Source organism: Mandrillus leucophaeus, unplaced genomic scaffold (assembly GCF_000951045.1).
Source record: "Mandrillus leucophaeus isolate KB7577 unplaced genomic scaffold, Mleu.le_1.0 Scaffold621, whole genome shotgun sequence".
Taxonomy (NCBI): Eukaryota; Metazoa; Chordata; class Mammalia; order Primates; family Cercopithecidae; genus Mandrillus; species Mandrillus leucophaeus.
In genome coordinates this window covers 1,622,239-1,634,861 of record NW_012106709.1, presented here as the reverse complement: position 1 = coordinate 1,634,861, position 12,623 = coordinate 1,622,239, and the positions used below count along the sequence as shown (strand labels likewise).

The 12,623-nt window shown below is 39.2% G+C and overlaps 1 protein-coding gene across 2 annotated transcripts in view; it reads right to left on the bottom strand.

The window, feature by feature from the left end:
• Positions 1-1,996: 1,996 nt before the first annotated feature.
• MTFR1 (mitochondrial fission regulator 1) overlaps positions 1,997-12,623 on the bottom strand; it is an 86,169-nt gene continuing 75,542 nt past the window's right edge. The window contains exons 5-8 of one of the 2 annotated variants that reach the window (XM_012000206.1): positions 7,646-7,881; positions 5,320-5,566; positions 4,566-4,734; positions 1,997-3,592 (exon numbers count right to left, since the gene is read on the bottom strand). In XM_012000206.1, coding sequence (XP_011855596.1) covers positions 3,524-3,592; positions 4,566-4,734; positions 5,320-5,566; positions 7,646-7,881 — 721 coding nt within the window. In that variant the 3' untranslated portion in view covers positions 1,997-3,523. Of the gene's footprint in view, positions 3,593-4,361; positions 4,735-5,319; positions 5,567-7,645; positions 7,882-12,623 lie in introns of those variants that run through there. The other variant, XM_012000205.1, reaches the window with a different exon arrangement.

Genomic DNA, 12,623 nt, shown 5'->3' with positions numbered 1-12,623 from the left:
ATTCTTAGTTCATTTATTGATAATTTCTACTTGTATAAACGCATGGATACAATTGTACCTCATGATATCTTTATTTGAGCTCCTGGCACTGATTCACTGTAGAGGCTTCCTACTCAAATTCATGAGGGAGAACCTGATTGGAACAGCTCATCAAGGCTGTGTCCTGGGTTACACAGCAGTCGCTGCATTACCAGGCGTGCCCCTTGCAGAAGGGAAGGCAGGGGTTGGGGGGATCTGGACAGCCCAGCCCCTGCGATAAGTACCTTACGCACTTCTCTCCCCTTGTACTCACGCTAGTATTTCAGAATGATTTCCAACTATGCTCTAGTTGTATCCTTTTTCACCCTTAAAATGATACCTAGTTTCCACAACACAGTACCTGGGGAATACACCTTCTTTCAGCTTTCGATAAAAAGGGTATCTGGCTAACGAAGAGGGGTGGTCATTAGGCAACATTAACAGAATGTTTTCATACCTTTGGTTAAAATCTTGTTATGAAGAGTCTGGCCTTTCTCCCCAAATTAAGGCTTATCCAGTTGGGTTATGAAGGACTGCCCTGAGATAACCATTTGGTATGAACAGGAGGCACTGTTTGAGCTGCCTTAACGTTTACCCTCCTGAAAATGTCTAAAAGACACTTGTGTTCTACTCTGCCCTTAACAAAGGAGCCGAGCCCTCTGTGACCTTAACAAGGGGCTGGAGGATGGTATTGGAGAAGTTCCGGCTTTAGGAACATTAAGGTTTCTAGACCACATGAACTGGACTAAGGATAATAGTCTTGGGGGGAAGTGTGCAAAAGTTCTAGATCCTTACTTGGTTATGCTACTTTTATTATCCCATCCTTAAAGGATCGCTTTAAGGATCAAGACCAAGGAAGAGCTAGATTGTTTATAAGGTTTATAGGGCAAGTCTAAGAAGAATCCTAACAAATAGGATCACTAGGGTAGCAGAGAAGAATGCTAAATCTCTAGGATGAGAAAGGGAAAGAGGACACAGAAACAGGACCCTACTACAACTGAAACCAAGTGTCCTATTCTGTCTGACAATCCCAACGCTGACTTTGTTGGGCTGAAAGTTTACTGTCTGCCAGATTCTATCCCACGGAGAGAACTTCTATTTCTGGAGAAGTTATCAGAACTATGGTTTTTCCTAAGTATTTGTTTCTGCTAGTTATTATTCCTACGTGTTTTCCTCTTCACCAGAGACACAGACACATAGGCATTCCTAATAGAGAAAGAAGACACAAGTTTTATGCAGAAGGGCCTGGGACTGGGGAAACAACCAGAACTAGAGACTGCAAGTCCTACCCCTCCTACACCAAGCCTGCACAAGCAAGTGCATAGGATGATGCCTTTTACAGGTGCCAGGGACTACCAGAGAAATCATTCTGTTGGAAACTACAGAGACCCTGTGTAAAATAATGCAAAAGTAAAGATAACTTACTTAACAGGGGATCATGTAAAGCTCCAAGTCCAGTGTTCTCTGACTCAGATCTTCTCATTCTGTCTCATATATTCTCTCTCTCTCTGTGTGTGTGTGTGTGTGTATGTGTGTGTGTGTATATATATATATGGAGAGTCCCTCAGTCAGAACTCAGACAAAACACAGGAAAGTTAGTTACCTTTCTTTCTAATACCTAATACCTAACTGAGGTATAACTATTCTTAAGGTCTTTTACTTCAGGTGTTGTGTTGGGTGAAAGAACCAGAAACTGAACGAGGTGGGTGTGGGAGAAGCTGGGTAAACAAATTTCACCAATCTCAGAAGTAGATTATGGGTTTGAGAACCCTGAGACAACTCAGATACTTCATGACTGTCCTGTTTTAATGCTGTGATCCCTTTATATGAGAAAAAGTGAAAGGTGATTTTAAGAGCTTATTTTAAGGAATATAATTCCACTTGAAAAATGCAGAAAGAAAATTATTCTAAAGAAGCTACTTGTGCAAAAGAATCTTACCTACTGTGAAAAAAGAAAACAAAAATGGAGGCACTATGGTCCAAGGAAAATAAAACAGTTTGCTTTATTTTAAAACAGTAACTTCCTTATATGGGGGCACTGTCCAAAATTCAATACTTATATAAAAATATGTTTCTTAGCAGGTCAAAATAAGTTTCAGGTAAATTTTCTGAATTTTGTTAAAGAGAATTTTAAACCCCATAAAATGGATGGATGAGAGGTGAACATGAACATGTATAACATAAGTCATAGTACAAATTTAAACAGAATAACCAAGCCATGTCATTACCCCAAGTCATTTTTAATATTTAGGAGAATGCATGTATTTTCGAGAAGTTAAAAGTGAATGTCTACTCCCATCTCCTAATAATCCCAGGAAGTATAACTTTCTACTTTTACTAGATTTAAATATTCCAAATATTTACTCCGGGTAGGATACTCTGGCATTAACTATAGCTGAGTGTATCAGAAATAGAAAAATCATGAAGATTTATAAAGCATTTTTAAAATAATCATTTACAGCAAGTCCTTAAAAGCCCCCGATGAAAAAGGCAGTTCTTCACTTCTAATAACACCTATGGTTTATATTGTGTAATATAACTAAACAAAACAGCATTCTGACCAATGACAATTTATAGGAAATTCATTTACCAAGTCTATGTTTCATTAAAGTTAATATTTTGGCTTATATTAAAATTTTTTTTAACTCTACTCTGACATTTCCAGAAGTATTAACTTAGCAAAGTCATCTTTATGATGCCATTTAATCAACTGAAAGGAAACAAGATGGTACATTCTGAGTTTTTACTTAAGAAGAAATTTAATTCAATAATTTGATTCATCACTACTGGAAAACTACATCTTTCTTCCCTGTCAGTACTGGATGGCAATGACGTGAAAGCAGCTTTCCTGGTTCTCAACGTCCCTTCAGTGGGAAGCATTATGGAATTTCAGCAGTGAACATCATCTGGTTCCTATTCAAACCCCAGCTCCAAGAAAATGTGAGAGAGAATCTAAGATATAAGTTCTGTTCAAGGCAAGAAGTTTCCAATCTCAAATATTTCATGCCAACAACTTATGTTATACCAGCTGTTCCATCATTGAATGCTAAATGATCATTGAAAACAAACGAAGATAACAGTGCCCTCGTTGCCATCATTCATTACTAATTTTACATAAACTGTTTATGTCCAAAAATATGCATATGAAACATTTACACAGATAAATTAGTGTTAAGAATTTAAAATGTGCAGTAACATCCACAAATGTCCTTTTTGTGTTGTGAAATCTATACAATTGTTTTCAAAACTGGAAATCTGAACGCCCTGGCCACATATTAGAAACATGTCAGAACACATGTAAGTTGTGGAGAGCACCAACGCTGACCATCTCACAAAATGAAAACCAAACTTAGTGCTTTCATTACTGCTTAATCCTCAATTAGCCTGAAAAGGAGACCACTGAATACTAAAGTCAGGTATTTACTAATAGTGTCGATTTCTACTAGCAAACTTAGCCCTCACAAATCAACAGGGGAACCAGGAGTCTTTCGCAGCTCATTGTCTATTAGGAGTCTGATACATTTTCAATTAAAGCCTTCATTTTTCCTGTTGGCTTCAACATGTGTGGCCCAAACTAGAAACAAACAAAAAGTATAAATAAAGATATTGGTTCAGGTAACAGTAACAATATGGCCCGCCAACCCCCCCGCCCCGCCCCTGCCCCAGTCATGGATTAGAGGGCTAGGTATGTTCTGCATGGAAAACCAAGCAACTACTGGGAATATTAAAACCTTTACAAATTGACAGGTTGTTATGAACACTGAACATATCAACAGAATGAAAGGTAAAGAAGTAGCCAAACTGCTTCCTATAAATGAAAACTACAATCATCTTGGCAATACCCTGCTTTTGTTAAATTTTACTTTTCTGAGTAAAGAGAGAAAGTACAAAGTTTCCTTTCCAATGTCTTAAGAAGTTTCAAAGGTGCTAGAATTTCTGAGATGCCTGCCTCTCTGGAATAGATAAGCACACACACACCCCATGACAGTAATGTTAATAAAGGGAAAGTATCCATTATTATGTGACAGCTTCCATGAAATGTACTCAGTCTCCACCTCTGACATGGTACACATCCTCCAAGGCCCACATCAAATCTCACCCTCTTCAGAAGACTTTCATAGGGTGCCCTGAGAGAAAATGATCTCACTTTACTTTGAATTTCTATGTCACAAAATACACATTGTTACTATACTGAATTTCACTTCACTATGCTTAAAAATACAACCCTGCATAGAAAATGTAACACTGGAGATTACTTAGTAGTGAGCTCAGGGGTTAACTTTTGCTTTCTTCTTTCTGCTCTTCTGCAAGTTTCAAATTTCCAAATGAACAACTATTATTTTCATAGTTAGAAAAGTAAAAGTGTAAATGCTAAGCAAAGATGTCATCCTTTTCCCAACCAGCCGTGATGTACTTGTAAGGCAGGGACCAAATCCTGCATCACTTCCCTTTGGAACTTACACAGGTGAATCACTTGCAAAATGCAAGTGCTTGGCAAGGAGATGGATTTCTACGTAACAGGAAAGAAATCTGGGCAAATAACTCACCAACACTCTCTCTGAAGTGGCCTCTGATTCAGACTTTGGAACTCCTTTTTCAGCTTCATCTTGGCTATCACTTCGATACCGATAAGCAAATTTCTTTTTCAGAGCCTCTGCTATGAGGGCAGCGGGGTCAGTAGCATCCACTGGCTTGGGCTTCACGTCTTGCTCTGACCTTAGAGAAGTGAACACAAACCAAGGGGACAGGTCAATACACTGGCCACCCTCAGGGAAGTACTCTGTCAACCTTTTGCCTGACAGCACCTCTCCAGCATCACAGCTACTGCATAGAGACCTGATAAATACTACTAGCAGTGAGATGGAAGCCTAGAGCTAGTGCTCAACAAAAGCACACAGGAGTCCAATAAAGGGCCACGTAATGTATCTGCAGAATACGGACTCTACTCTCCTTCAGTGCAATAGAGTTCCCTCTTCCATGCATGTCTAGTGACTATGCTAGTGGTACACAGTATGCCTTTATTGAATTAGTAAATGCTCACTGAGCAATCGCAGTGAAGACTTTATATGAAAAGGCTGATATTTAAATAAAATGGGAAAACTAAAAACATCACCTGGGAACTGTTAGATTATTTTGCTAATCTCTTAGCTACTGTGTATAGAGGCCACTGGGGCTCGATTTTTTTTTAAACTAAAAACTATTCATGGCAGTCACGTTATAATCAAAATTTCTCAAGAAGCCTGGTACTTTGATTTTGTAAGACAAACAAATGGGGAAGAAAGAAGGTAAATGTATCCTCACCTCTTCACTGACCGAAGTTTTACACTGTTCATATCTTTAAGGATCTCTAGCATATTTGGCATTTCAGGTTTCTTTGGATTGTTCTTAACCAAAGTCTTTCCAGCATTGGCTCTTTTCTCTCTTCGCTCTTTAATCAGATCAATGGCAGATACACTTTGGTGGAGCCCCAGTGGAGGGGGAGGCGGGGGTGGTGGAGGAGGCGGAGGGGGTGGTAGTGTGGTACCAGATGTGGTAGAATCTAAGTCACCTACAGAAACAAAGGAAGACAAACTTAATCCCGCTGGTATTAAGCAAAGAAAATATCAGTTTTTAAAAACAAAATGATGTTAAAGATTTTTGTACCCCTAAAAACAATACCCTTAAAAAAAAGTCTGTTATGTAAGAAGAAGGACAGTTTCAGTTACTTCATGAGAAATGCCTGAATCTCAGCCACTGTATCATTCAGTCCAAAACTATCCAGATGGAAAATTTCTATTTAACTTAACAGAGGTGTTTTTTGTGATATCAAATGTTCAAGTTTGACTGTAGCACGGTTTGTAATCACTTTTAAGAGAAATATAAAACAAAGTACTGCAAAAACGACTCTATCTTCAATACATACAGTTTGACAATTTAGTACTATTTCAATGATTTGAGGAAACTCTGACAAATTTGTGACTCATTTTAAGTATATTTTCATATAAGACTTATTAAGCATTAAAAGTCTGTACTGGGCTGGGCTCAGTGGCTCACACCTGTAATCCCAGCACTTTAGGAGGCCAAGGCAGGCAGGTCGCTTGAGCTCAGGAGTTCAAGACCTGCCTGAGCAACACAGTGAAACCCTGTCTCTAAAACAAGAAGTAACTAAGATAAGAGTTATGGAAATGAAGTAAGGACCTAAAAATCCTCTTTCTGCATAACTGGAGGTTAGAAAGTTGTTTATTGGGTGAACTAGTTTGATTGGGGAGGTGTTGACGTAAAAGATTTTTACTCAAAAGTCTCAGCTCATAAATAGAACTTCAAAATTTTATGGTAGCACTTTCCCAGTTGGCCAGAAGAGGGAGGTAAAGAAAAAGGAAAAATCAATTGAAGACAAGAAAAAGGTAGGACTGGAGGATTTTAGCAAGTTACATGGATAAGCACAGTCCAGCATCAGCGCCCAGAGTGCCTTCATCCCCACCCACCTCTGCCATGCCCAGGTCAAATGAGGTTTCCATGCTGGATTACGTTAAACTCCAGAAGTATAAGCCAAGTGGCTCAGAGGCAGGGTAATTAATTGTCCTTATCCAACAGAGCTGGTTAATACTGAGGCTTGCCAGGCCTTGGAAACAACAATAGGAAAATAACCTCTACTTGCCAATAGATTAGTGGGCTAGGATTTCAAGGCTACAGTTTCCTTCCCAATGTGAGAATGTCACACTAATAAACCCAACGGTGTTAGACCAGAAGACTTGAATTCAGGTTCTACTCTGTGCAAAAGGAAGAAGAATAACTATTAAATAGCTGCTGTGTGTTAAAGGCATTTTATATACTTTCCACATTTATTCTCACAATAACTCAGTAACATAGGTACTATTATCCCCATTTTAGAGCAGTAAAGGGAGGTGAGATATCAAGTGCTTGCCTCAAGACATGCAGGTAATAAACACCACTCAGTCTAACACATACCACACAAAAACCCAGGCTTCTTTCACTAAGTAGACGGCAACCCATGGCATTACCTTATGTCTGATATGGTTGGTGCCATTATCCTAGACAACTAAGTTTCCCATTAGAAAGGAAAGCATCCACTATATAGCGATTCAACTGTATGAATTTCAGTGTTTGCCAAAAGATACTTCCTAGTAATCTTCTCTGACAGCACCAAGATTGTTCAAAATGAACACCATCTAAACCTAACCTGTTTAGAGAAGGACTGACACCTGGGTTTTTTGTTTTGTTTTGTTTTTTAAGATGAAGTCTTGCTCTGTTGCCAGGCTAGAGTGCAGTGGCATGATCTTGGCTCACTGCAACCTCCACCTCCCGGGTTCAAGAGATTCTCCTTCCTCAGGCTCCCAAGTAGCTGGGACTACAGGCACACACCACCACGCCCAGCTAACTTTTGTATTTTTAGTAGAGACGAGGTTTCACCATGTTGGCCAGGATGGTCTCGATCTCCTGACCTCATGATCCGCCTGCCTCAGCCTCCCAAAGTGCTGGGATTACAGGCATGAGCCACTGCACCTGGCCCACACCTGGTTTTCTAAGAACCCCAATAGTTGTTACTTACTAATTAATTTAGAAGTTAAGTGGCATTCTCCTAACTTCTAGTTTGCAAGTTAAACTAACAAATGTAGGACTTACAGACCTGCAATGACATTTTGCTGCTCCTGCTGGGTCACAATTTTGGCAATCTGAGCTCTGAGAGCAGCAAGTTCATTTTCGAGAGCGCAAATCTTCTGCAGTGCTTCCTCGTTTGCCAGTGCTGGGGTCTTCAGCTGAGGCTCTTCTTGAGACAAGTCTGGTAAGGAAATCTGTCTGCTTGGGGCCTTCTCAAAGAAAAGAAGGTCATCCTGAAGGGGTGGCCTTGATCTGACCTCTGTCCTGCAAGGAAGACATAAGGTGGATTGTCGCAGGCTTTGTAAGAGAATGTGAAACACCATCCTCACCTGACAGTGTATCCGCATTAACACCCAACAACCTCTTTTCAGGCTGATCTTACATAAGTCCCTTCATGTAAGGACAAAAAGAGCAAAGCATTTGTCAACCTTATGTAGCTACATACCACAGCTGCGGTTCTTGCTGCCATTATTTTTCTTAGTCAATCTCTACATAATATGCACAGACCAACTCCATCACAGATTTTAGCAAAGTTTTTGCTAATTCACGTTTTCTTTTGATTTGAACTAAGAAGAAACTTTTTATGCTCTTCAAAGTGGTAAGCTAATTACTAGCTATATCTGGCAACAAAATCAAATCAGTGATCTATCAGCCTTTCCCCAGGGTCCTGGCATCTACACATCAATGTCAGTGTTTTCCATGTATGACAGAATACATCAAATTGCAAGACACATGATAACAATGTAGACAAAATACAGCATCAAAAGCTAAAAGGAGAAAAAGGAATCATTATCACTGAACCTATGCAGCAGCTATATTAGATGGTTTCATCATTTGGGTAAAAAAAAAAATTCACGTGTAGCACCTGAGGTAGCTCCAAATGAAGTTGAGGGTTGAGAAAAAAATTTGTATTTCTTTTCAATTGTCAGTTTATATACTTATCCATTTCCTCTTATGTTCTACAATGAAGTTTTCCCAGCCTGCATCCCCCTTTAAGCCCTTTTCTATCTTAAATTCATTCCCTCCAGAAAACAATCATAGTCTTACTTTTCCCTTATACCTGCACCCTTCAAAAATCTGTGTCCTCAAAAAACTCCTGCATACTGTCTCGATATTATAGTCATTTAGAACCCTATAATACCAAAAGAGCTCTCTACACAAGGACAGGAAGTAATTACATTTATAGTTCCCAAATCTAGACGAAACTATCTTGGGAGCAGTAAACCCAAGGCCCTAGTGCTGTATCATTTGGGAAAAGGCTCTTTTGTTTGAAAGTTGCTGAAAGATGGGGAACTGCCATTAAATGTAACCTCGCTGTCAGACATAAGGCTGGGGCTTTCCTCTCTGTCACCATGTTTAATTTAAACACTGTGGGGCAGACACTATTATTTTATTACTGAGGATACAGGCTCAGTATCATGTAGTTAGTGTGTGGAAGACTCAACACTGAAACTGAGATTTACGAAGTTTTTTCATGCTATTAATGTTACAATTTTTCTATGAAAAATGTATTAGTGTGACTTAACATTAATTCAAAAACTTAATATTTTTTGAAATATCCATAACCTGGATAGGGATACACTATAAGGAAGAAATCTGCCCATTTCCAGTCAGACTTTAACCACATTAGTTTATCACTACTTTACAACACTGGGAATGGTTGAATGATTTCACCAGGATTGCCCTCTTTAGCATACTCAAGAATGCATGGGAAAAGAATGAAGGAATGCCTTGACTTTGGGGTTTCAAAGATGAGAAAAGAGCCCACAACTGACTTCCTTCTCCTCACTCTCAATCAACATTAATACATCGTGCTCATATGGTTTCACAGTCACAGATTCCTTTGAAAATTTGATTTTCCCAGGTAATTGATCAGACACACTTCTCATAAAATTCGGCTCATATAGTTTCAGAAGTCATGGCCCTAAGGTGAAGAATCTCTGACTGGCCCTGCTACAAGCCTACACTAAAAGGCAAGCTAAAGCCAAAATCTAAGTAACCCTCACCCAGGGCATGGACCAGGTGCTAATTAAGGCTTGCTCCAGTGCACAGCATGCGTTAGGGACAAAGATTGCCAGTTGCTCACTCCAACAAGCACGCTTCTTTTCTCTTTTGTAAAAATTACCACCAAAAAAAGGAGTAGAAAGAAAGAAATCCTTATTTCGGGGCAGCAATGTGCCCAGCTAAAGGATGACATTTCCCAGTTTCCCTTGCAGTTTTATGTGGCCATGGGACTTCGTGTGGCTAACAAGATTGTAGGCAGAATGTTGATGAGGCATCTAGGAGGCCACTTGAAGGGAGGTGACTCAATGGAAAAGTCATTTCCATTTTAGCCCCAGTTCCCTTTCCTCATGCTGAGAGTCTTGAGTGCAAGGTGATGTTTTAGAGTCACACAGGGCCATACACTAATCAGGACATGGAAGTCAATGCTACAGATGGCAGAGCCTGGCTGGGTCCCTGATGATGCTGTAGAGCCTCTATCAGCTCTAGCCTACCTAACCTTGGATGTTGCTGATTTGAGAGAAATAAACTATCTTGAGAGAAAAATATAAACTCCCATTGTATAAGGCACCATTCTTTTGGGCTTCTCTTTCAGCTTCAAACATAATCGTAACTGTTAGGACATTTCAATATTAAATTCTACTTTAGTTTTCCTTTAAATGGATATTGGTGTTTTATTTTTGCTTGACAGTTGTGAAAATTCTTCTTCATTCTACCTTGTGTATTGAAAGGGGAATCCTGGGATGCTTAGGTTTTGGTATTTTGCACTGAATTCGGGTATTTTTCTTCATACCTAATTTTTTACACCATATTAATGAATTTACCATACATAAAGGAAGCTTGCAAACTGCTTTTTGCCTGACACATTTTTATTAAACAAAAAGATCTGGAATATAAATAAACTTGCTCTAGGCTTGGCGCAGCGGCTCACGGCTGTAATCCTACCATTTTGGGAGGCTAAGGCAGGAGCATCACTTGAGCCCAGGAGTTTGTGACCAGCCTGGGCAACATGGCGAAACCCTTCTCTACAAAGAAACACAAAAACTAGCTGGGCATGCTGGCTCAAGCCTGTAGTCCCAGCTACTAGGGAAACTGAGATGGGAGGATTGATTGAGCCCGGGAGGTTAAGGCTGCAATGAACCGTGACTGCATCACTGCACTCCACCTTGGGCAAGACAGCAAGACCCTGCCTCAGAACAATACGATACAAAATGTCCTCGTTCTCACCTAGCAACTATAATATCAACTTTTAAAATCTGGAATATTTGTGGGATAGGGAAATGTTTGGCTCACAAGGTTTCAATTACTGTTTGCTTTCGTAGCCCCAACAATGAGAAAAAAGTTTTTTTTGTTGTTGTTTTTTGTTTTTTTAAGTACAGGAAGATTAGGCTGGGCACAGTGGCTTACATCTGTAATTCCAGCACTTTGGGAGGCGGAGGTAGAAAGACTGCTTGAGCTCAGGAGTTCAAGATCAGCCTGGGTAACAAGGCAAGACCCTATCTCTGCAAAAAATTTTAAAACTAGCCAGGTGTGGTGGCATGTACCTGGGGTGCCAGCTACTCAGAAGCTGAGGCAAGAGAACTGATTGAGCCCAGGAGGATGAGGCTGCAGTGAGCTGTATTTATGCTACTACTGCACTCCAGCCTGGGCGACAGGGGGTGGGGGAAGCGGTACAGGAAGATTAAGCAAAGGAAAAAACTCCCATGAAGAACAGTACCAATACTCTGATAAAATATATCCATCAATACACTGAAAGATATGTTACAGAAGTTGTAGATTAGATGTATGTGCTCTAACCAACCTACAATAAGGAAAATACTTTTAATAAGTCGTTAAAACTTTGACTCTTTGTTGACACACCTGGCTAAATTCTGATCTCTACCTCTCCTTCACAGAGTAGCGCAAATAATTTTGCTAAATAGTTCTATACAACAAATACATTAAGTTACGAGTAAATAAAAATTAGTCAATTTACCGAATGAACCATTGAGGAGGTAGGGAGCATTTATATTTACATTAAATTACATATAACAACATAATATATTCTTAATATGCTTCTTCACATATATTCTTGGTAATGTTTTGGGTTTAATAACACTGAACAATAGTGACTTTTTAACTATTTCTTGAAAGAACTAAAGGAAATGCAGGTAGGTAGGATGGTAGGAGTGATAAAATTCTAGTTTTAAAACCAGATCTATGCAAAATGTAGCATTCTCAAATAAATGTAGAAATAAAGTAGTACACTTATTCAAAACTGTAGTGGAGAAAGAAAGAACAGGAGTAGTAACCATGTGAGTTTAGAGGAAGAGGGCAATCAGATGCAGTGTTCTCAGGACAGAGGACATGCGCCATGGCCAATGGGTGTCAGGGATGGGGGTATCTGGAAGTGACAACAAATGGAAGTGGAACTGAGAAGAGAGAAGAATAGAACCTGTGGAGAAATATGTATCTCTAGACCCCTACCGTCTTCGCATTTCCGCAAAGCAAAATTTTGCTTTGTTTACCAAACCTACCTGAAAGAATGAATATATTCATATCTGTGAATAGAAATGTGGATGATTGTTTTCATATTATGTACAGAGGATTCATGCAGCCTATATACAGAAAATAAATGTTGGATACCAGAACCTTTGTTACTGATAAATAAAAAATGATGTTATAGTACTGTTTATTTAAAAACCAGTGGCCACATCAATAAAGATTATATCCTCCTTCCCCTAAAATTCTCCTAGACATTAAAGGATCCAAAGTATTAAATTCTTACAAGTTTGTTTTAAAATGTTATCATTCAAGTAAGCCAGTCTTCAAATTCTATGAACACTGACCCTTCAATAATCTTGTTCCAGAATTGGAACAAGATAATATGACACACTAGATTAAGACAGCAATTGCAAGGCATATTTGAACAGCTTACTTTCTTTAAAACATCTTCAAGGCAAAATAAACTGTAAGAGAAAATTAATAAATACTGAGCGGAAACTACAGTGTTTAAAAAAAAAAAA